Raw genomic sequence first — 23,815 nt, 5'->3', positions numbered from 1 at the left:
AAAAAAAAACCCCACAACCCAGAAACAAACACCTGACAATATCAACACATTGATACTAAATCACCTTTAAAGTACATGGCTAGATAGTTCAGAGAAAGGATTTGTTTTACAGTCCCATATCAGTCACATCTTTCCTTCATATTACCTCCCAACATACCAGAACAGGTAGTTCCCTAAATTGCTATTTTTGGCAAAGTCAGTCATTAATGTATAGCACCTGGCATTCAAGTCAGAATACTTGTGAAGATTAGAAGTGAGAAAGATGTTCTCTTTTGAACTCCTAACCCACATTCATACATGTCTTTAATTTCCATTAGCTGAATATTTAACAGATATCACAAGTTTAATTAACTTTCTTATAGCTACAGCAAAGCAACTTCACAGTTGCATGGGGGAAATGCATCTGTGCAGTGCAATGGTATCGGTACAGTGCATATTTTCTTACCTGCAAACACGACAATACACCACGTTCAGCTCATGCAGAATTTCCAGAGGGAAATAGTATTTGCTGGATGTTAGTAGAGCAAGTAACCTCACTGCCCTAGCTAATCTATGGACATCCTCTCCTTTCTAATCCGCAGAAACTTAACCTTAGAACTACTCATTACCAGGGAGAACAAATGCCCTTAACCCCTTTCTTGCATAAAAATCCTACTTTGCCTCTCACTTAAGTAGTTTCTTATTCCCAGCACCCTTCTCAGTCGTCTCTTAGGGTCTGTCTCCAGCAGCCATGCCTACAATTACAATGAGAATCTGTAATACTGTAACATTTATCTTCTGTTGCTGGTTACAAGATTTCTGCTGCAGCTTAAGATATATCCAGCTTTCAATTTAAGGAAAAAAAGTGAAAATAAAAAGATGAGAAAAAAGTAATTACTGTGAAGCAATACAGCTGGAGAAGTCCTGCAGGTTAGCTCATTTCTTTTTAGCTATAGAAATACGCAAATCAAAGCTGGTCTATACTGATTTCCTAATGGATTACAGCCCACATAGGCTGTAAAGTGGAATCTGTGTAAGATGCACATTTAATCCCAGGATTCTCTTCAACTAATAATTGAGCCATATATCAGAAAGACCAAAAATAATCCATCCCAGTCTGTCTGCTTCCATTAATCAGGAAGCTAAATTCTTATGAGATACCATTACTTTTTTTAAGCAGAGGCAGATTTTTAGTTCTCAACTTTGCATCACTCACCATAAAGTTAAACATTTGAAGCTGCTGCATATTTGTAGATACCCTTCCTTCCTGAAAGGTGGGAAGATTATGGAAAAGCTTCCCATCTCCAGTTATAATCTCAGTTTAAGGCGCAGAATCAGTGTGGGAGTAAGGTCACATGAAACAAAGCTTTTCATATGTCAAATCTGAAGATTAAAATCCTTCCTTTCTTCTGAAACATCTGAAGACAAACACACACTAAAAATGAATAGTTATAGGGGGGGATAATAACCTCACCAAACCTGGTTTTAATGATTACACTCCTACAAAAAGGTGAAATAAATCCTGAATTCAGATCTTTGCAGATGAAAATTATTGCCATTGATTTACCCAGCTGTTCAACATAGCTCCTTCTCAAAGAGCAGTTTTGCTCCTACAGGTTTCAGTTAAATATTTTTGTACATTGAGTTCAAAGAGGAGGTTGCGTGTAAAGATGGCATCTAGCACAGAGCGCGTGTTTGAATTCCTGCCTTTTACTTCATTATACTCTCCACCCTTAGTTGCATACCTTCTCCTACCACCCTTCTCACATAAACCTCTTTTTATAGATTACCTTTTATTCATGTTATTGCTTATCTCTCATCAAATTATTCAGTATAATTAAAAAAATAAGATTAAGCTAACAAAAAATTGTTTGCAAGCATGAAGTCTATTACCTCTATATTCTGTTATCACTGGTCTGTTGCAAGTATAACAAGTATATCAATATTTTTTAAACATCATCTTGCCAGAATTACTCTTTTCCCTTCTCTGCTAAAACTAAAAATAATTTCAGAAAGACCAATCATTTTTACTTTATTATTAAAATTGCTACATTACAGTCACTGTTCAAAACAGTATTTTGACATGGTTTCTTTCCATTTAGGTGCCATACACAAGCCATGATTATTTCAAAAATATGATTAGCATTATCTATGATAGTTTGACATAACTTAAGCCATCATAACATCCTATATCCTGTTCCTCCCTCCCCCTTTTTGAGTCAGTCATGGTAAAGAACAGCACCTACAATACCCAAGTTATCCACTAGTGTTATTGGTTATAAATAAAGTTAACCATAAACCACAGGGGAACACACACACACAAAAATCTCCCAGGGAAATTACTTGTTCTCTACATGTTCAAAAATGCAACAAGGTTAGCTTTTTTCACTCTGACACACCAGTTAACAGGAAACAGTATCAAACCTTAGTCCATTGTCAGCTTGTTCAAGAGCACATTCCCGTTCTCCTACCATCACATGGGCTTCCAGAGAAAGCATTTGTCCTCTGACCCCAGGGTAACAAAGTTGAACACTACAGATTTCAAGTATTTAATTCAGTGCCAAAATTTGAAGTGGTCAGTGCCTTTTATTTATTTCATAAACAGAAAGAATGGTGAATGGCTGCATATTTATAATTCCAGTAAACAGGGAAGCCCACAACAGTGTGGTATTTCCACAGCAGCACGTTAACACTGCATTCAGCAATGCTGTTCAACACAGATGCCTCAAAAACCTTTACAGCCAAACACACTAGAGGCTACCCATTATAAATACTAACATATTTCTATTTTTTAAATAAACAAAAACATAACAGCTTAATTCAGGAAGACTGAACAGTTCTGTGGTGCAATTAATTCTCTTTAAATGTCTCTGTTGACAAACTAGGAATAATAAAAACAAACCCACTGCTTTAGAAGCCATGCGGTCCAGACTTTCACATGTACTCTATGTAGATGCCATGCCTTTTTGCAGCATTGTTAATTAAAAAGGAGTAAATAATCTTCTGTTAGAATAGGAAATTATTTCTTCTTGGCAAATACTTGACACACCAAGTCTCTAGCTTTATCACCACTTCATAGATAGCTTCTGGATGCAGTTCTCCAATCTTAAAACTGAAAGTTCAGAAGAAACAACTGAGTATTTTCATCTGTAACAACTGGACTGTAACAGAGTGTTTTCTAAGTGCCATTTCAGAGAACAAAGTAGGTACTGAAGTTCCATTGAGTAGATTATCCCACAGAGCCAGGTTGTAAATGATGGTCTATGTAAGCTTTTCATGTTGAATCTGGTAGTAACATGCCTGAATTAAAAAAAAAAAAGTTCTGTTTAGCCTACATACCAGTTCTCAGCAAGCTGATAAAGCATCATATACAGAAAGGTTGTTTTTTAATTCTCTATCCAAGAAAACAAAGGACTAGGCTTTCTACAAACAGTGATGATAGTGACACTCAACACATGAGAAACTTCTGATAAACTAGCAAAAAGAACAACAAGACATTTTAAGTTACAAATTTTGTCCACCTCCTAATGAAGCAAGATAGCATGATATGAGACTCAGTTACTTTCACGGCTCCCAGCTTCGCCAAGATGAAGGACATTTTTTTGCTCATAAGTCTTACTTTGCCCTCTGACAGAAGGGGCCAGAAGAGAAGATATTTTCTTACAGGACAAGAATGCAGGGATTAAGTGTTTCAAAAGCACTCAGACTGAAAAGCATAGGTTTCTATCACCTAAATACTCTAACCTGCTACTGATAGCTCTTCACTCCTTAATGCTAGTTCAAATACACATTGGGTCAGCCATGACCAGAAACTTATATTAAGTTTCTCAGACAACACTTGCACTCATGGAAAATAAGATTCTGCTTCTACTACATAGATTCCTTGATGAACTTTAACTCAAATCTTCCCTTTATGTAGCACTATAAAAATGACTGATATTAGAAAAAACCTCTGCACCCAACTATTTCCAGTTTGCACAGACAGAAAATACAATCATGTTCACCTAGCAGGTCACTTTAAGATTTTTAAATTTCAGATTAACAGCATCCCTCTAAAACAACCCAAGAAAAAAGCTCCACACAGCTGAATTGTCACAAGACCCACTTGTTTGCACAGTTTTGAGGTACCAAACCAACTTATTTGCATTATGGAGACCCTAGTGTACAGTAGGATATTCATCAAAACAGATTCTCTTACTTTTACATACTTAAAAAGGAGAATAGCAAGTAGAACATGGAGAGTGACACAGTTTTGGTTTGTTGGGGGTTTGGTTTGTTTGGTTTTGTTTTTTTTTTTTTTTTCCAAACTTGAATTACTGAAGCATCTTGATGTAATGTTAGACTTAAATGTTATTGGAATGGCTAAATTTCCAAAGCAGCACTTCATTTTGATTTTTATAAATGGAATGAAGTTTGTTAAATTCCAGGGAAATGACAGGCTCCAAGTGAGCACTCGGAACAGCCAACAGCAACCAATACTACATTTGAATAAAGTACATTTGCACATTGCACCATTTTATTAGCAGTACCTGCAATTGTTATGTTATTGGAGGCTTTAAGTTTCCTTGCTCATCCTAGCTAGAAAATTCAATAACAATGCCAAAGAAGTTACAACCTCATGTTCATACAATCGTCCTAAGCTGATTATCATTGCTCAAGGCTGATTAATTTCCAAAGAAAGCTTTTAAGAACCCTGAATAATTTTCATACCTTCAAGGTAGTGAACATGATGCCTTGCTCCCCATGCTGCAGATAAGGATCCATCAGGTCTTCGATTAAGTGCACCTCAGACCCCAAATTCCTTATCCTGTCATATGGTGAAGGAAAGAGAACAGGTGAAAAGGTACCATTGTAATGTTTTTACTTTTTGTACATGGTGGTGTGCAAAACCCACGCTTTTCCCTAACCTCATTCTGAAGTCACCACCATTTCACAGTTACCTCTTCGAATTTTTTCAGGCCAAAAGCAAACCAGCCAAAATGGAAAATTTACTAAGTTACCAAAAACTAGCAATTAGTTCTGTAACAAGAAGCAGGGTGAACGTACTCACGCTGCCTATGCTCAGCTTATGACTGATGCCACTCTTGGTGCCTACCTGGCTCGTAACACCACATAGAGAAAAACAGGAAATAAGTCATCCATGGACCACAGAAAATCTTCCTGAAGAGTCTCAAGCACATTCTGAGAGATCTCTTCAAAAGTCTGCTGGATCACCTTCAACTTGTCAGCTGGGGTAAATGTGGTACTATTTGGAGAGCAAAAGCAAAATAGAATACCAGTAAGAAGTTACATATCTGCGTCTAAATGAAGGAGACAGTTTGCTAGCTGTCATACCCCTGTGCCCAAGAAGATAAGCCAGATCATTCACACCCACAACAGCTATGGCTGCCAAGGCTGTGCAGTACTCAGGCTACAATTACTGCAACAAGGCACATTACTGCAAGGGAGACTGTCTTCACAGTTTTAAGATGTTTTAACACAGTGGTAAAAGGGGAAAAATTCCTTTCTAAAACCCTTTTAATTTCTACTTAAATTCTTACAGCAGAATTTCCTTATGTCAGCTAACATACACAGAAAAGCTGCCCATGCACAGGTCATTTTAACATAACTGTTTAGAAATTCCTATGTGTATTTAACTAGACATCTTCCTCATGCTTTTGATTCTGAATGGTGTCCTACGGACACATGTCAGTCATATTTATGAAGCTATTTCATTCCCCACTGGGAGAATTTGCTAACATTTTTAGCAGGAACTCTGGAACTTCTCGGTGACCTCTTAGGTGAACAAAGAAATGGGATAAGGATTAATAATCAAGTAAACTAGATACTGCTATAGCAGAAACGGTAAACCACTAAAAGACACATTTCAAAGAATTACCTGATTTGCTGTAAACATTCAACTGCAGAGGCAAAGCAGGCATCTTTTGTATTTGATGATACCTGTGTAATCATGAGAAGATTTATCATGCAGGTTTAACCACTCCACTATTCAGCAGCAGCAGCAAAGCAGGGTGTCATACAACACTGGCATAAGACTTTTTTTCCGTTTTCCAGTGCAAAGAAAGGGGAATGTGCCTTGATGCTAGAGTAATCCAGGAAATCTGCCTATCTATAATTTGTGACTTTCATTTAAAATTCAGAAAGGCCTGTACTGAATTCCTTGGTATGGGAATCGGGTTTTGGACATCTTCCAGGTCAAGTAAGACTGAGAATCATTAAATCTTAATTGTTAACAATCAGGAGGGAACCATAAGATTGGAACAGCTGAAACCTAGAAAAGTCATAGCAGTCAATAACCAGATTCAGGTTTGGAGCAAACAGAAAAGAAGAAATATAAATGTTTACTCTTAATAGGCAGTTGAGCCCGAGTCTTTCATAATACAGCAGGGAAAGAATGGATGGATGCAAAGAGATCTAGAGAAATTCACAGAAATGAGGAAACTGGACAGAGGAGAGAAGCAGGTGAACACAATGTCTTGGCTAAAAACACCCTGTTTAATTGAAGGAATGACCCAGCAAATAAGGTAAGTGGCTGCAGAGTGCATTATATACTGCGTAATTCAGAGAAGACATAGGCCACATAGTGCTTCACAGTGGAGGGGCTCAGCTCTATAACCAAAGAACCAGTGAGAAGCATGAAGGATTCAGACAGCTGGCAAGAATTGTGCCCAGTACCTAAAAATACAGAAGATCTGAAGTAACTCAATAAACATGTTATCGTTGGATTTTGTAATATTTAAAAGTCTGAGTAGAGGTTTGTGTCATGTTTTCTCAGGTAAATCTTCATGATTTAGGAAAAGGGGACTTGTGTTGCTGGGAAGCCATAGTCCCAGGGGTGGGGATCAGCTGCAGCTTTGGTTATTATTACAAACTAGTGACAATCTCTGTCAAGGAGTATCAGCTCGTCCGTGTGCAGGAACTACTATGACAAAAGCCACACTTCCCACTGTTACAGACTTTGGGCAAGCCACAGTTCTGAAAAGGGGAAAGGTGATCTGAAGACAGGAGTTATCTAAATGACTGTAAGAAACTTTCCAATAAAAGTATACTGATTCATAAACAGACATGATTTACAGTATACTGTAACATTGGAATTGTTCAAAGTTATGATTATTAAACCAGTTTTACAGAAGCACAGAGGTTGAGTACTACACCATTCCCATGGAAGACCATTGCTCAGGCACCTTCAGCAAGACAGCGATTAAGAATAAAAACTATACATTTCTTCTCCTAATCAGAAAGTATACAATGGTATAACTCTCAAGCAGCTTGAAAATTTCCTTGCTAGACTTTTACTCTCACACTTTCATAATTGGAGACCAAGCAAATGTCTTCCTGAATTAGAATTCATCACAGAATAAGACAGTGACAAAGCTGGACTGACAGATATTGTAGGAAATCACTACTGTGGCTTCCAAGTGGCAGATAAATTTTGATGAAACAAGGTAGCATAGCATCTCTTAAGCAAAATGCCTGGTCAAAAATTCTTTCACCACTTTTTCATGATCTCAGATTCTTGAAAAAAGCAGTGGGCAAAGCATACTGTAAGTCAAGGCCCAGTGAACATACCTTTCTACTCTCTCCAAGGATGGATACAGTTCCTGGCCAAAATTTCCTGCAAGAAACCAAACACAGTCTATTGAGAAAGCATTTTTACCTTATGTAAATGAAATCATCATGTTATTCTATGAGATACAACAGCTCTTTCTACAGGATCAACTACACCTAGCACAAATAGCTGTAAAATAGCCTACTTTGAAATGCCTTGCTCTGGTTTTGTAGCAATATTGATAATTCCAGCCCTGCCCCCCCATCCCCACCATTTTTGGAAGCTGGAAACTTTAATTGGTATCGTTGAGAGAGTGAATCAAAGATATGTTTAGATGCATTTTAATCAAAGAAAAGACTTTAGACAATAGGGGTTTATTTAGTTGCTTTCTCTAGTTACACACCATAATCTGTTTCTAAATTCTGTGTTACTGCTGAGGCATACTCACGCTTGCACTCCAAGAAAACTTAGGAGAGCCGTATCAGTTTGTTTGTTTAGGCGTAAAACACATTCCCAGTAAACATCTTCCTCACGCTCGTTGTCCAAGGCATACAACATGAACAGAGGAGGATAGAGTCGCGGCAGTAACACAGGGAGCAGCAAGCCAAAACTGGTTACCACGTAGCTACAAAACAAAAAAGGAAGTGGTCTGAAGACGACATTTAAAAAACCTAATTATCTATCAAAATTCAATGAAGAAGAAATCATTAGAACAAATCTTTTATTTAATATTAGCCTATTATATGAGGCATAAGAATAATAAAGTAAATACAAATCCATCAAATAGTATCTGTGCTAAGAAATACTTCAGAGCAATTTTCTTTTACAGTCCACATAGGTGGGTTTGGGGCAGGGGGGAGTGGTTGGGCTGCAGGGGTTTTGTGATTTAGGTGTTTTAAACAGGAGAGTGGCTTTCCTCCTTGTATAATATAAAAGCTGAATACTGTACTATACTCAAGCTTTACACGTATCTTCGTGCTAATCACTTAGCCCCCATTCTGAACCACTCTGCTGACAGCTGAACTTTACCTTCAAAGCACAAGCTAGAAAATAGGCTAAAACCCATTAAGCAACCTGACCTAGCTCCACACACTCACACTCCAGGCTTCATAAAGTCAGCAGCTACTTGGCATCAAGCTGTAATCCTAATAGGAAAAGCTGAACTCAAGATGCCTACTAATACCACCTGTACAGGTCACCAGAACCTCTCAGAAGGCTGTCTCCACTGATCCCTCTTCCTTGTTTTGACCACACCTGAGGCTGCTATGGACAGGACCACAACAGACTCAAGTGTGTGCTCCACGTGACTGGATATCTGGGCTGTACACGTGCACTGGACCTGGATTACCCCCAGTGCTCACAGCCCAAACAGTTTTCCGAAGCCCAGGCCAATGCCTGATCTTTTTACCCACAACAGACAAAAGCAAGTTTGGGCTTAAATAAAGAACCATTGCATGGAACAATGATGAAATGCTTATTACAACCATCATATGGAAGCTTGATTTTCAGAATGTGTCATAAGGAAAAGAAAAAAGGAAAAAAACCCTGTTTATACCCATAAGTTAAACATGTGTTCATCTTTCTTCCCCCACCCGAGAAAAAAATTGCAAACAAATAAAATTAAGCCTTCATTAGTTCTTCATTTCTTTATGTACCCTGGCTCAGGAGATTCTGATCTGGAGTCAGATTTCCCACTGCAAAAGGATCGCCTTCCTTTTGTCTCTGTTGCCATAAATGGAATTGTGCTGCCCTCTTCCGGAAGATCAGGAAACAGGAACCTAAATGGCAACACATAACACAAGATTTCATTTCAAGAAATTTCCACAAAGCACAGCATTAGAAAGCAAGATTGGAGAGAACAGACAAGTCAGCTGAAATAACAAGTGGTGGACTAAGACAGTGTAGCTAACAGATGGGCAGTACCATCTACCTGGAAGAAAATTTAGGAAGATCAACAAAGCTTCTAATTGTTATTAATTTGGAGTATTTCTGGTTTTGAATTGTCAGGACCCAATTAAAGCCGTAATTGTTCTCAAGAATCTAAGAAAACACTTCACAGAAACATCGCTCATCCATGTTGGTAAGAACTTTAATGGAATACACCGCGAGTCCCTGTCCTCACTGTTCTTCTATACCCTTTGAACACTGTCTTTTCACAGCATGGATATCCGGAGACACTAAATTGGAAATCCACATTTATGACCAGCTTCTCACAGCATGTTTTGAAGTAAATGTAGGATGTAATACACTGTGAAGATTTTAGTTTTTCTATTTTCACAGAATATTCAAGACTCCTTAAAAAGATTAAGGAAATGTAAGCAACCCCCACAACAGAGTAAAGATACTGGCACGTTCTGCCTGCATAAACACTAGACAGTTTCAGTACACGAGACAGCTTTAATTCAGCAGTAGTTTGACTTGAAAATTAGAGTCTCATTACCTAACCAGTTGGAAGATGCGTTTGAGGTAGGACTTTATCTCTCTCACAGCCTCCTGCAGTAATCGTCGATTAGCTCCTACTCCAACATATGTCATTCTGTAGACAGCTACTAGTGTTTCCACCAGCTTGCCCAGTGGATGGAGAGGAGTATCACAAGCCTGAGGTGAAAGATATTAATTGGCCAGACAAGTTACAGGAAAAAAAGGAATTCAAGAGAGGTGGGTCAGAGATCCAAACAACAGGCTTTGGAAAAAAAAAATTTACAAATAAATGAAAAAGTGAACTATATTTAAGAAACTGACATTTGGATTATAAAATTTATGTATTAGCTGAATAGAGTTTAGAGGAATCAAGACAGTGCAAGAACTTGTGCTGCTTCTTGGACTAGTCATCTGTCCAGTACTATTTAAAATAACGTGCAATAATTAGCAAGTATTTCAAAATGCTTTGCAATGTGTAACACTTAAAACAGTAACTGAGCAGAAACTGACTTTAAGGTAGTATCCATCAGTTTTACAATGATTTTAGTCTTAGTCATGGATTTTAATTCAATAAATTAGGAAGTTATGAGCAAACATGAATGAATAAAACATGGTTTACAATAGTGCAATTGTGAAAGAAGTTAAGAAATGCTATTTCAAAGTGAGCTTGATGTCATGCCTTACCAACAAGTTATGTGAGCATCTGAGAGTCACAATACCTTTATTAAATATTTTTTAATATTTTCATATTTTTCCAGGGTGAAGGCACCAATGTGTTGTGGAATGAACTCCAAACTTTCCAGTGTCTGAGTATGTGAGCGGCTCAGTAATTCTGGGCTGCAGTTATAAAAAGGACAAAGACATTGGACAGATTATTTATGAGGCATACAGCAGGGAAAAAACCTGAAGCTAACAACTGAACTAATTCTAAACATCAGTATGTCCCTGAAGCAGTTTACAGTGCAGAGTATTAAGAGTTCTGAGTTTGTTTAGGATTTGTTGTTGTTTTAACTGAATTTTTACAGTTAGAGTTTCTAGTCTGGAGTATAGTGTCATTCCAGTTTTTCTCTCAATACTTTGTTTTGCTAACTACATTCTCTAGGAACCAACCTGTCCTTGTGTTGCCGTCTGTTGGTGGTCAGTGCCACCGCAATGTTGTCCCAAGCCTTCCACCTGTCCCCCTGTCCCGGGCTCTCACAACCAAGCTGGTTCCAGCATTCTTCAAATACTGCCTTCCATTTCTCATCAGGAGGCACCGCCAGGATCCCGAGCTTCCGCCTAACAAAATGACCAGTTAGTCTGTTAAAATCAGTCATGAAATGACACATTTGGCTATGAAAACCACCTATGGCTAATGTCAATTTAATATTATTTTACTGAAAGCTGATATACTTCTCTACTGTAAACCAAGTTTATCACTAAGAATAAACCTAGGCCCTACTATTCAATTAACATGTTGACTTTCAGTACCTTTTATTAAGACGAACTTACCAAAGTTATACTTATCCTTAAATTTGTTTCCTTGCTAACATACATTAATCTATACAACATATTATCATGTTGCCACATTAAACTGTTTTTAATACCTCCATGTGGAAACAACTACAAACCTTATTAGACAAATCAGTCTTACTCTTTTTCTTGTAGTCTTCCAGAACACTGTTTAAACACAAAAAGACTGGTTCGATCTCCAAGAAAACAGGACATGCTGCACTTGACTGGGCTTAGCTTCACCACTGGTATTCATTCAGAAGGCTCAGGACACATTCACATAGCAAGGACACAATACAAATGTCCCAAATATCTCCCTACCCTGGAACGTACAAATAGCACAGCTACACAGATAATAGCAAGGATAGGATATGTGGCTTCCGCCCCTAAAGTAGGATCTGCATATGACGTTGCATGATGTGTTAGGGACATGCTGACAGAGTAAAACCAGCTCAGACCTCTTCACTGACAGCCAATAATCAGGGAACCTCTACAGCCAAAAGTAAACCAAGAACTGTTGTTCTCCCCATATATATATATATATATGTATGTATGTATGTATGTATATTATATATATATATATTTTTTATATATATATATATATATATATACACACACACACACAAATACAGAGAGAGAGAGAGAGATACACCTCAGACTTACAACAAAATTTAGGGCTTTGAAAAGCTTTTGTAAACCAAATAAATGCTCTTATGATTAATGGTTCTATCTTGATTTAACTCAAGTGTCACAAATAGCCAGACCTATCATTTTTTTCCTTCAATGTTTGAGATTAGTTAGCAGCACTGGCCATTTCCCGATGCTTCCAACTTCAGAAAGCAGAAAAAGGAGGCTCTAAAACCTTTTCACAGATTATACCAGATTTTCAGCTTCAAGAGAGGCTGAAATGGGTAGATGAAACCTTTATTTCACGAGAAATCTTCACAAATACATACATACATTTATTCATAGACTCCCTACTGGGGTAAAAAGCAGACAGCTGCTAAGGTTGCAAGTGTTCAGTTCAGCAGGGAGGCATGCTTAACTTTGTATCCTGTTGTAGGTGTCAGCGCTGTTAAAAGAAATTACTAGGGAATGCTTCAGGAAGCATACTGAGAAGTAATCTATGTAAAAGCACTAGAGTTGTGTTTCCCATTTTAATCTGAAATTTGAGAGTGTGCTTCAAAGATGTTGAATCCTGTACAACAATTACTACTATTGTGAACCAGTATACAGTGCTACCAAATACCGAAATTTCACTAACTGTTTAAGTGTACCTAAATTTATTTTCCTCAAAGATATCTCAATAATGACTTAAATAAAATGTGGGTTTTTTTCCCCCAGAGATAACTAAGCAAATTGACCTAATGCATCTTCTATAAATAGGGTTATATGGATACTTTTCAAAGTTATCTTTACCAAAGTGTTAAAATGCTCTCTTTTGCAATTCAGCAGATTTTTCTACTATTTTCTTACACATTGTTTGGAAGAGCTGTATTAACTAGCTAATTCTGTTCTCAATTAATTTACCAACAGAATAATTGGCAGTAGACAGAGAGGTCTGTGATAGACTAAGTTACATTTGAGTGATTAAGTAATTCTCAGCAACTGAAAAGTCATCAGTGGCTGTGAACTCAAGTTGTAAGAGCCCATTCAGATATAAATAAAAAAAAATTCAAAGGCTGCTACAGGACAGTAGCAGCATGTCAGCTACGCTATAATTTCATGCTGTTACTTGTGCATTCAAGTAGTAATTAAAGCAAGAGCAGCTATGAAGATGTTTATCTTATTTCTCAAGCAGGAGGGAAGAGGAATAAAAAAAGGAAGAAGTGTTTTCATAATCTCACTATTTGGAAAAATATTTTTAACTGGCCTTTTAAAAAGACTATACTTATGTTCTGAAGTATTACTGAACCACATGAGAAATTATTTCTTATTCAACACTCACAATGCTTTAGGTTTGTCCTTCTCATTCTCATACAAGCTAGGCTTGAAGTAGGTTCCTGTGATTTTTATTCCAGATCCCCATTCTCCACTGAACAGACCCTCAATATAGTCTCCATTTGGCAAGGTCAGTGTTCCCTTGAGAGAAGATAACAAAAAATTTAACTGAAAGCCATTGAGAACCAAATTACAAGGAAGGATTTTTTTAGGTGGTAACAGTTTACAAGTGACAACTGTAATGCCAACCTTTCCACTCAGAGTCCAGTTATCTGAAAATTCCCCCTCATAGACTGTATCATCCTCAGAAAGCAGAATTCCAGTCCCCTAAGAGAGAATCATAAAGAACACAAAGTAGTAATTGTAACAGGCAGCCAGACTGAAGATCTAAAGATAGGCTGAAAAACCTGTTACTAATTCTTAGCAAATAGTTTTTTTAAAAGCAGTTTCTGGAGCAGTCCTAGGTAAAATAGAGCAAGGATTACAAAGACAAGACAACAGAAAGTTTGCACAGCCTAACATACGCTTACGTACCCCTGAAAGCTACCACACCTAAGAGGAAAAGTCACTATACACAGCGTCCAGTGTTCAACTCACCATCATTTTGTTGGTGCTGAAGGCTCCTTCGTAATACAGTCCAAACTGAGTAACCACAACACCATTGCCTTGGCAAAGATCATCTTGCCACATTCCCATGTACTTTTCTCCTCTGAAGAAAAACAAAGTAGGAAGAATACAGTCTTAAGTAGTACATTTATATCCTTTCTTTAGCTTTATTGCGATATTACAGAGTTACAGAAACGATTAGAAGAGTCATACAGCACTTGCTTCAGGTCTGTCCTTCCAGTTTCACTAGCTTCATGGAAAGACTCTTCTTGATAGAAATAAGCTATAATGAACTATGATGAAACAATTCACATTGCTTGTAGGTGGCCCATTTGCAAACCATTCCTGATGATCTGAAACAATGCTGAGGCCCTGTTAAACCCAATTCCTATCCAAAGGAATATTGAGCAGTAGCTACAGCCCATAAGAAGCAGGGAAACTTGCAAAGCTTTTGATTACCTAAATTCAGATGACTCAGATTGAGGGGATAAAGACAAAGCTGTTCTACTGGTGGGACAGATAGACCTACAAAGTCATGTATGTGTCGCAGACGAAAATATTAAAATGGTAAATGGTTTTAGCAGCAAATAAAGATTTATTAATGACTAGCAGCACTTAATCGTTAACTAAAGATTTACAAAATAATTCAGTAAAATATGTTACAATTAAAATAGCGACTTAACTACAGATTCAAAGATGACAAGATTTACTCTAAAAATACCTTAAATCAATACACACTTGCATATTCACAAACACAAAACATACAGGCAAAAATGCCTGGATCCATTAAAATAAGTATGTATCCAGACTAGTGAAAATAACTGTATGCAGGTATAAGCCCTGCCAGGACCAGAGAGCACATTGCCATTGGCCTCCCCCTCATGCAGCTGGTCGGGCTGGAAGTTAAGCACAGACCCCGGGTTAAAATAAGAAGAAATTTAATACAACAAAGTGATAAAACAATCTGAACAACAACAGTAGCAATGATAAAACAATCTGAACAACAACAGTAGCAATGATAACAACAATAAACAGCAATAACAGTGAACAAGACAAACGATATACAGAGAAAATACCGCTAACTGGTCATGGAAACAGGTTCCCGCCACCGAGCCCGCCAAAGAGCAAGGTAAAAAAGGCTCCGCCCCAGGACCTGACGCCAGCACGGTATGAATAACCCGGCTGGAGATCCCTTCCCCCTCTCTCTCTGCTGGGGAAACCTAACCTTATCCTAGCTGAACCAGGACACTGTGTATGCCCAAACACTTTGGCAAGCAGAGAGAGTTGGTGAAAGGGAAGCTAGATCAAAGTTAAAGTTTCCCTCTTCGAGTTTTGAGTATATACAGTGCATTGGCATTCCTCAACACACAATGGTTGAGACTCAAGAGGGTTGACTTTGCCCCGGCCTCCTGTCAGCTCTGACAGCAGATGACACCTTAGGTTTAATACCCAAGAGGTGTCCCAGCTCAGGGGAGATGCTGGTCACAGGCCCGCCGTAATCCAGGAGAGCTCAAAGGGTGTCACTTGGGGTCACCATTTATAGAGTTCAAGAGAAGTGACCCTTGTCAGATACTCCTGCCTAGCTCAGGCCATGAGGTGTTGTGGTGTTCTCACCAGGTATGCTAGAACTTGACCGATGTGTAATTGTGCTACTGTTTTCCTTTGTGATGGACTGTTATAGCCACTTCAAAGGAGAGCAGGAGCCAGACTCACCTGGTTCCTGACCATTAGTATGCTTTACCTCCCCAGGTTGGTGTGACCCAGGAGAGAGTTGGAATCACACCAAGCACTGAGCTGCACAGCAAGTAGAGTGAGGAGATAGAATTGCAGCACCACAACATATTTTAAAAATACTGGAGTGCAAAAATTGTAAGATAATAGCTTAACAAAGATGATACCATAAATAAATTAGACTATTAAAAGATTGCTCATAAGTAAACATCAGCCTCATTCAGGCTATTTAAAATATTTTTTTTCAAGTATAAGTCCACAGAGGTCAGGCTAGAGTGTTTGAAACCAAGTGCAAACCCCACATATTTTGAAACAATCTATTTTCCAGTTGTTCTGAAAAACAACATGATGTTTTCACCATACAAGTAACAAAAAATAAACTTGCCAAGTACTTTTTTGTTTGCTTTTAGAGGGCAACTAGTGATTGATTTTCCTTCTAGTACCCAGGAAAAGAATATGATCATAGTAAAAAGAGTAAACCCAGTCATTAATTTAAATTCAGGGGTATCTTCCAGCTGACTGGACTCATAACCTAGCAGGATTCTGGTCTGATTCATCATACTAGCTACAGGAGTCTCTGCTGGGTGAAAGCTTCTTGAAGAGACAGATGCAGCATTCTCAGTTACCAGAATGGAAGCATCACAGAGTAGAAGTCCCCCTTAATCAAATGACTGGTTTGCAATAATGACAGCAAGTATCTGGAGCTATTCCTTATTTCTCTGGGCTGAAGAATAAGAAGTGATGAATACTCAGGCCACAAACATATGCACGTATCTTTCCCTGAGAACAGAAAGAAAACTGCCATGAGGGCAACTCATATTTGAGTAACTCTGGAATAGAAAGCCAATACCACGCTCCTCCCCCACCATGAACTGCCACTGCATTTACAAATTCTGGAGATCAGAGGATGAGGAAAGCTGCCATCTCTTTAGTTTTTTCCAGGTAAATAAATGACTAAAATTACGTTGAGACATCTTGACACTAGAGTCTAAGAACACACACCACCACTGAGCAAGACTAGATGCAAAACTGACATCAGAAATACCCAGAGAAGCTACAGTAGCTGTTTTGAAAAAATCTCCACATACACACTCCCACACACCCCATTCACCTCCAAACTTTTTACAATTCTGCTTTTTAAATGGGCTTTCAGTTCAGTTAAATCAAAACCAATTTCCTTGGGTTCTCACAAAAGTTCTCTTTTCAGGAAAAAACAGCATTAAATTGGTGACTGAGAAGAGACTATAATGATCTGTACTCAGACAATATTCATTTAGCACACATATTTAGTGCAATTCTGCTTCTAAGACCATTATTTCACTAATCTGCCCTGAGCAAGCATCTTCCCTCCGCTGCACTGACAGAATAAGTCAACAGAAAAACTGAGCGCAAGCTGAAGTGTACCTAGTCCTGTATATCCAGGCACTGAACAACCCAGTCTTATAGGCCAGAGATTAATTACCCCTCACATGACATTCATAGAACTTTCAGTACTCACACAAGATACCTCAGTAAGATACCACATTCAGTGCTAGTTTTTAGGTAGGAGTATGCTAGAAAGTAAGGCAGAAAAAACCAAAGAAAAAAAACCCACATTTAATCCAGAAGCAGCACCACAAAGCAGTCTCTAGACTCAATTCTTTGGAACATCAACCCAGAAAGCCTAGTATAAAGAAGGAAAGAAAAAAGGGGAATTAAAAAAAAACAACACCGACATTCACTACTACTGCTACTAACAGATCGAATCCTTTCCTCTTCTTTTGGCAATTGTACCAGTGTGTGCTGGGGCAATTCCTCCCCCTCACCCCTTGCTGGGCTGCTCCTTGCTTGGTGTGATTCCAACACCACCCCCACCACGCCCCAATCTAAGGCACAAGGACTACAAAGGAGTGAATCAGAGCGATAAGGCACCCCCCTGACGTGCCTGGCTCCTGCTCTCCCTAGTGCTTGGGAACAGTTGTAACAGTCCATCACCTCCTGACAGCCTGGTACACCCGTACCTGGGGCATAGTTGAGGGAGAACAGTAACAGAATTGCACATCCATCAAGTTCTTGGCCTGTGCAACTGGTAGAAGACACCAGAATATCACATTGTTCAAGCTGAATGAAAAAGCCGGAGCAAAAAAGCACCTGACAAAAGTCAATTGTCTCGGACCCTATAAAACAGCAACCCCAAGTGAGACCCTTTGAGGTCTCCTGGATCGCAGCAGGCCTGTGGCCAGCATCAACCCTGAGCTGGGACACCTCTCAGGTATCAACTCCTCAAGTACTCTTCACCATTAGAACCAAGAGGAGGCCAGGGTGAATTCAACCCTCTCAAGCCTCAGTTATCACCCACTGAGGAATGCTGATGCACTGTATTTACTCTAAACCCAACAAGAGGAAAACTTTAACTTTGAGCTAGCTTCTCTTTCACCCACTCTCTCTACCTACTGATGTGTTTGAACATACACAGTTGTCTTCACCAGTGTGGGAACATACTTATTTCACTGAATCCAAATGCTTTTGTCTGTGTTCATATGTCTTGTGTTTGTGAATGTGCATGTACCTGTATTGATTTAGGATACCTTATAGTAACTTCGTGTGAATCTTGTCCTTTTTGAATCTGTAGTTAAGTCGCTGTTCTATTCATAACATTTTATTGAATTACTTTGTAAATCCTTAAATTGGCTAATGATTAAGTGCCACTAGTCATTAATAATCTTTCATTTGCTGCTAAATCATTAGTGATAATATTTTCATCCATGACCCTTACCAGCGAGTCATACCAGTGCTTTAAGAATTTGTGGAATTTAAGCATTACCTTGTGATATCATCAAAAACTCCATAACCACTCTTCTTATCCATTGTCCACTGTCCAATGAACATACTGGGAGAGGAAGAGGTCAGTTTCCCACTGCGTAGCAGACCATGCCCATGACGCATGTTATCCTGAAAACAGCCTTCATACACCTCCCCAGTAGCATAGCTATAATGAAAAGGAGAATAAGAAAGATTACCATAATCTACCTTTGTGTTGTGGGATTTATTGCAGGTTTTTTGGTTGATTTTTAAGGGTATTTTTCAGGGGTGGGGAAGTGAGGTGGTGTGTGTGTAGTTTTGAGTGTTTTTCACTTTGTTTTGATTTTGCCCCAGAACAGATCAACCTTTTTTTTCCCCTTCTAGGAATTACACTATAGCCACACCAACCAGGAACTACAGTAAAACTATATTTGGGATAGAAGTGAGCCTTTAATACAAGCCTTTTAGTGCTTTGCTGTTTTAAAGCTGCCCTCTCCCCAGACTAGGCCATTATAGGTTATATTTATCTCTCAGCAGAGTCCTGTCTTATTGAAATATGGTAGCAACATTAAAATAGATTTATCAGAATACTGTATAAGTAAGTACTGTGAGTAATCTACCAAAAGCAAAGCAGAAAATAAGCCAAGCTCACTATAATCACAAGTCTGAAGTGTAACAAGCAAGCTACATGCAGAGGCTTGGTAAGCAGTGTGCCCTGCGCTCTCCCATTCTGCAATGACAGCACCACAGGTGCTACACATTACCTGTAGACTCCATGCCCACACATTTTGCCTTCTTTCCAGTACCCCACATAATGGTCATCCTTATTCAATGCTTTGTTTGGCACTCTGTATTCACCATACCTGTCAATGCATAGAAATGGAACACAAGCACCTATGATGCTAACATATTTCATTAAAAACAGGAGCAGATATGTCTCAGGCCCTTCTAAAATCAGAATGCTCTATATAATTTCTAGTGCATCTCTTCAGCTACAGCAGTTACAGATTTTTTAGAATTTTTTTTTCTAAAGAGAAAGCAGGAATTCGAGCATCACTAGGTCAATTTAGTTCATATCACTTTGCCCCTGTTCCGATTGTGGCATGTCATAAGTATTCCCCTCTAGTACAATGCAGCATTTTTCTCAGCTTTCTAAAGGCCGTAACTCTTCTCACATCCTAAGACTGCTTCTGCCTTTGTCGTCTTCTTCAGGTCTTGATAATTCAAGCACACCTTTAATCTAGGCAAAGATAAGAACATACGTTGCTACCTCTATAGGTTTTAAGAAAATATGCTAACTTCCAATTACACTCAGTGGCACAGAATCGTTCACAGTTTCAGTATGCCTGATGCACATTTTTTTTTTTATTTTAATCTTCTGAGAAGATTAAAACCCAGTTATGAAGGTTCTCCCAAGAGCATGTCTACCCCAACGATACATTATTGTTAAGTGTTGGGACAATAGCAGGCATGCCAAAATACAAATATATGCATTTGATAATCCTAGCAACTACAGCTAAATATTAATCCATTTATTTCCGAATGGGATTTGTTTGCAATATTTCCCTCTCCAATAAACCTAAAATCAGCAAGGTTAGTTACGTTTACTATTAGTTGCAAATGACCAACAATCTAATCTGGCTTTATAGTTTGACTTATAGTTTTGGTATACAAAAGCTAAGGTGCATTTTAAAAAGCTGTCTGCAGCCAGACCACATTTTCTCCTCCAACTCAATACTTTGAAAATACATCTGAAAGCCAATAGGACTCTTCATATATTTTTATCCTGCCCAGTACACACATGTTTGCTCACACGATCCATATAAAAATGCCTTTGGAAGGAAGTTAACCTCTTGCCTCAATAGTACCCTAAGTAGATTCTTAGCAATGAAATCCACATTAATTCAAAGCTGTGTAGTAAGTTCTTTTCAAGGGGTCTTACTTGTTTCACCAGGTAATTTGATAATATCTAGAACTTCCATTCATCCTGTTTTCAAAATCCTCTGTACTAGTTATCTTAATCATCAGGATCACATACCCTCATAAATTTTGTTTTCATCACCCAAACCCTGAAGTCTTAATTCAAGATTTTGTCATCTCCTTCCTGAATTATTAAACCCTTGCTCTATCAGAAATAGAGCAAGGAAAACATACTACATTGTATGAAAGATGCTGTATTTTCTAGAAGGATAAAAATACCATAACTTTTGAAAGAACCGTGCAACACTGAAATTAATTGTTACCTATACAGCAGAAAGTTGACTACAGGCTTTTCAATTGGCTTCCCCTGCTTAGCTCCCAACCATGTTTTCTCCTCGGCTGTTTTACTATTTTCCTCCTCCGTGTTACAGCTGATTACCCCAGTTAGATTCAGTTTTTATTAAAGAGAAAGTTTTTAATCATGCAGTTGCAGTCTGTTATGAAGACCACCAGCATACCTCTGGATAAAAGAGAGATCATCTGTATATCAACATATACATATACCTTGTTAATGTACATAACCCCAAGTCAGTAAGATTCACTGCAAAACCTTTAATTAAAAGGTTTTTCTTATTATCTCCTACAACAAAAGGTATTTCTTGCCCTCTGGCTCAACAAGTACTGAAAGGGTCTTACCCATCCTCCAGCCCAGTCCGGAAAGTCCCAGAGTACATTCTTCCATCTGCCCACTTTAGGATCCCTCTGGAAAAAATACAAAGCCATACATATGTATAAGACAACCAGTTCACTTTGCACTTCCCAAATAACTTCTGTGAGTGAGTCTGCTTGTTGATACAGCAACCACCTCTTTTTGTTTTCAACTGTTATATTCAAATGTTTTTACCTGCCATGGGGTTTTCCTGAAAGCCATCTCCCATCATAAATAGCATCCTTAAACCGAGGGTCCTTATAGAAGGTGTATTTGGCACTGCGAGAAATAGGAGGCTCCTGTCTTGGCATGTTCCCACCTGCTCCATACAGCATCAAGTCAGAAGTCCCTTTAAGAGCCTGATCCACTGCTTGGCTTATTGCCCTCAGCCATTTGGTCTGAAACAGAAAGTGTTTCATCACAAAATTTATTTAACATCTGTTTTGGCACTGAATCTCACCTTCGTGGCAACTGCAATAATCTCTTTTGCACTCCTCAGTACAGTGCTGTAAACTGAAGCAATGCTACAGTCAAGCACAGCATACAGTCAAGCTGCATACCATGTTGTAGGAAGACTTCATTCTTGGTGGCTGCTTAGGCAGTACTTCTCCCTATCTGGTTTCACAGTAGGAGAAACTCATACATAGCACTGAACCCATGCAAAATTTGCAGATATGCCTACCTTTTCCTGGGGTGTTGAAGAAACAAGAACAAGCTGTTCTTCTGGTGTTGTAATCTTCAGTCCATTCCTACATGGGGAAATATTTTAATCTAGTGAAATTTCATGCTGAAAAAGGCAAGGTTTCTTAGAGTATGAATACTCTTATCTTCCCTCTTCCCCTCCAGCTAGCATTCACTTCAATATTAAGTTAGCAGTGAAAAGAAGCAGCAGGAACAATGACTTGCTTCCATCTTGACTACCTTATTCTTTCTGATGTTTATACAAACAAAAAATATACATTATACATACAGATTATGTATAATATAATATTATACAAATCTTTTATGTATCTATGTATAACAATATTATGGTATAATCTACAAAAGATTATACAAATTTTTTTAAGACCTAGAAATACAGTAAGTTTTCTGAAACAAGAGGGGTAGACATGATTGCATCCAGTTTATTCCACTCCTAGCGTACAGTAATTGGTTATAAAATACTCATCCTCCCTCCCAAGATATCTGACTATTTCAGCATCACAAGCAAGAATACTCACACATTACCAGCTTCTTCTGAAAGAGCTTCTACCCACAGTGTGGACAAGGGAAAAATATGGTGCGTTGAGAACTGTAGGCAAGGACAAGGAGAAAGGAAACTTCACCAGGTACTGATCCACTACCCCTGCCCCATGCTTTTTCTGAACAATTTTTATCCTTTCTTCAAGAACTAGGGAAAACTGAGCATTACAGCCTCCTTATATGCACCTTGCTCAGAGAAACAGCCAACAGAAACCACACCAGGCACAGGGTAACAGAAATCAAATATTAGAAAAAGTACATAATTTCAAATTTATCTGTAAACATTTTTTTAAAAAAAAATCACTTTTAAGTGTTCAAGCAACATTACAGTGAACAATGCAAAAAATTATCTTCACTATATGAAGAAGTAGTCATATTGTTTGAAGCAGAGAAATGGTTTTGTTCCTGGATACAAGCTGGCTTACCTGAGCATGTACCAGGGCATCGTTGAAGAGGATGAACCAGTTTACAGAGAACCTTCCAGCATGCTGTAGGGACAAACCCCGATTGCTGCTTTCACATATTAAACGGCGCTCTGGCTTCCGCAAGGAATCCTACAGGTAGGGTTAAAAACAACATTACAGAAGCTCAGTTCTCACTGATTGTGACTTAAGGTCAGTGCTATTTGTCTCCACAGTAAAGGTCCAACCTTTCTAAAGTTAAGAATACTACAGCAATACAAATTAGAGAAAAGACAAGTGCAACTGGGACAGTAGCATCAGTAATAGACCCAGAGTATAACACTAACAGCAAGTGATTCAAGCTGCTAACGGATGGACAACTGTTATTATACCGTCATCTTCCCAGGAAAGGTCTTCCAGAAGCCAAGTGTGTATTCTGCTTCCTTCCTTTTTCTGCTAAGATGGACAGCAAGGCTCTCATAACAAGAACTAGAATCCTGTAGCTTCTGGTATTCTGGAGATGCCTATAGTGCACATAAGGTAAGAGAGACCTGAGCATGTTTCTGAGCACTTGGTACCAACAGTAACCAAGCTGCAATGCAACTGTTCATTTTATTAAATCAGCACCAAATGCACGGCAGTTGGTCTAGTTAATAACAGAACAGTGAATAATAAGTTAATTTCTTGGTCACATGTTCTGTTGGTGTGTTGGGAGTTAAAAATCACAAAAGTTCTATGAATGTTAAGAGGAGAACAATCAATATACAATTACATGATCTGCCTTCTTGCATCTTAAGCTGTAGCAGAAGTAGTGCTACTAACTGCAGGAATAATACTTTAAATTACTATATTGGGATAAAGGTACAAGTAGCTATTGTTCCTGTTTAGTCATCTTTTATTTCAAAAGAATGCAACTATATATATCTAAATGGGTGGTAAAAGTCTGCCTAATATATATGTAGTATTTTTAGTAGAGTTACAGCCAAGCATCACTAATGATGCCAGATGGTAACGAAAAGCAACAGGCAAACATCAGAATAATAT

At 38.4% G+C, this 23,815-nt stretch overlaps 2 protein-coding genes across 9 annotated transcripts in view; both read right to left on the bottom strand.

Annotated features, from left to right (window-relative positions):
• The window catches only part of MPP4 (membrane palmitoylated protein 4), a 28,070-nt gene extending 27,173 nt beyond the window's left edge, over positions 1–897 (bottom strand). For 4 of the 6 annotated variants that reach the window (XM_026853244.1, XM_026853246.1, XM_026853243.1 and 1 more), the window contains exon 1: positions 446–808. The gene's annotated coding sequence lies outside the window, so the exon portion shown is untranslated. Of the gene's footprint in view, positions 1–445; positions 809–877 lie in introns of those variants that run through there. The other 2 variants (XM_026853247.1, XM_026853250.1) reach the window with 2 other exon arrangements.
• A 1,071-nt stretch (positions 898–1,968) lies between these two features.
• ALS2 (ALS2, alsin Rho guanine nucleotide exchange factor) overlaps positions 1,969–23,815 on the bottom strand; it is a 41,176-nt gene continuing 19,329 nt past the window's right edge. For all 3 annotated transcript variants that reach the window (XM_026853239.1, XM_026853242.1, XM_026853240.1), the window contains 21 exons: positions 23,164–23,295; positions 22,796–22,924; positions 22,349–22,419; positions 21,811–21,877; positions 21,324–21,526; positions 21,116–21,181; positions 19,264–19,362; positions 18,522–18,686; positions 13,979–14,090; positions 13,631–13,708; positions 13,389–13,522; positions 11,060–11,227; positions 10,669–10,786; positions 9,969–10,126; positions 9,184–9,306; positions 7,977–8,153; positions 7,549–7,594; positions 5,858–5,919; positions 5,075–5,224; positions 4,690–4,786; positions 1,969–3,279 (listed from right to left, as the gene is read on the bottom strand). In XM_026853239.1, coding sequence (XP_026709040.1) covers positions 3,241–3,279; positions 4,690–4,786; positions 5,075–5,224; positions 5,858–5,919; positions 7,549–7,594; positions 7,977–8,153; positions 9,184–9,306; positions 9,969–10,126; positions 10,669–10,786; positions 11,060–11,227; positions 13,389–13,522; positions 13,631–13,708; positions 13,979–14,090; positions 18,522–18,686; positions 19,264–19,362; positions 21,116–21,181; positions 21,324–21,526; positions 21,811–21,877; positions 22,349–22,419; positions 22,796–22,924; positions 23,164–23,295 — 2,394 coding nt within the window. In that variant the 3' untranslated portion in view covers positions 1,969–3,240. The remainder of the gene's footprint in view (positions 3,280–4,689; positions 4,787–5,074; positions 5,225–5,857; positions 5,920–7,548; positions 7,595–7,976; positions 8,154–9,183; positions 9,307–9,968; positions 10,127–10,668; positions 10,787–11,059; positions 11,228–13,388; positions 13,523–13,630; positions 13,709–13,978; positions 14,091–18,521; positions 18,687–19,263; positions 19,363–21,115; positions 21,182–21,323; positions 21,527–21,810; positions 21,878–22,348; positions 22,420–22,795; positions 22,925–23,163; positions 23,296–23,815) is intronic.

Source organism: Athene cunicularia (assembly GCF_003259725.1).
Source record: "Athene cunicularia isolate RWA chromosome 7 unlocalized genomic scaffold, athCun1 chr7_part2, whole genome shotgun sequence".
NCBI classification, from domain to species: Eukaryota; Metazoa; Chordata; class Aves; order Strigiformes; family Strigidae; genus Athene; species Athene cunicularia.
The sequence above is the reverse complement of the archived record's forward strand: the minus strand, read 5'-3'. Positions and strand labels throughout refer to the sequence as shown.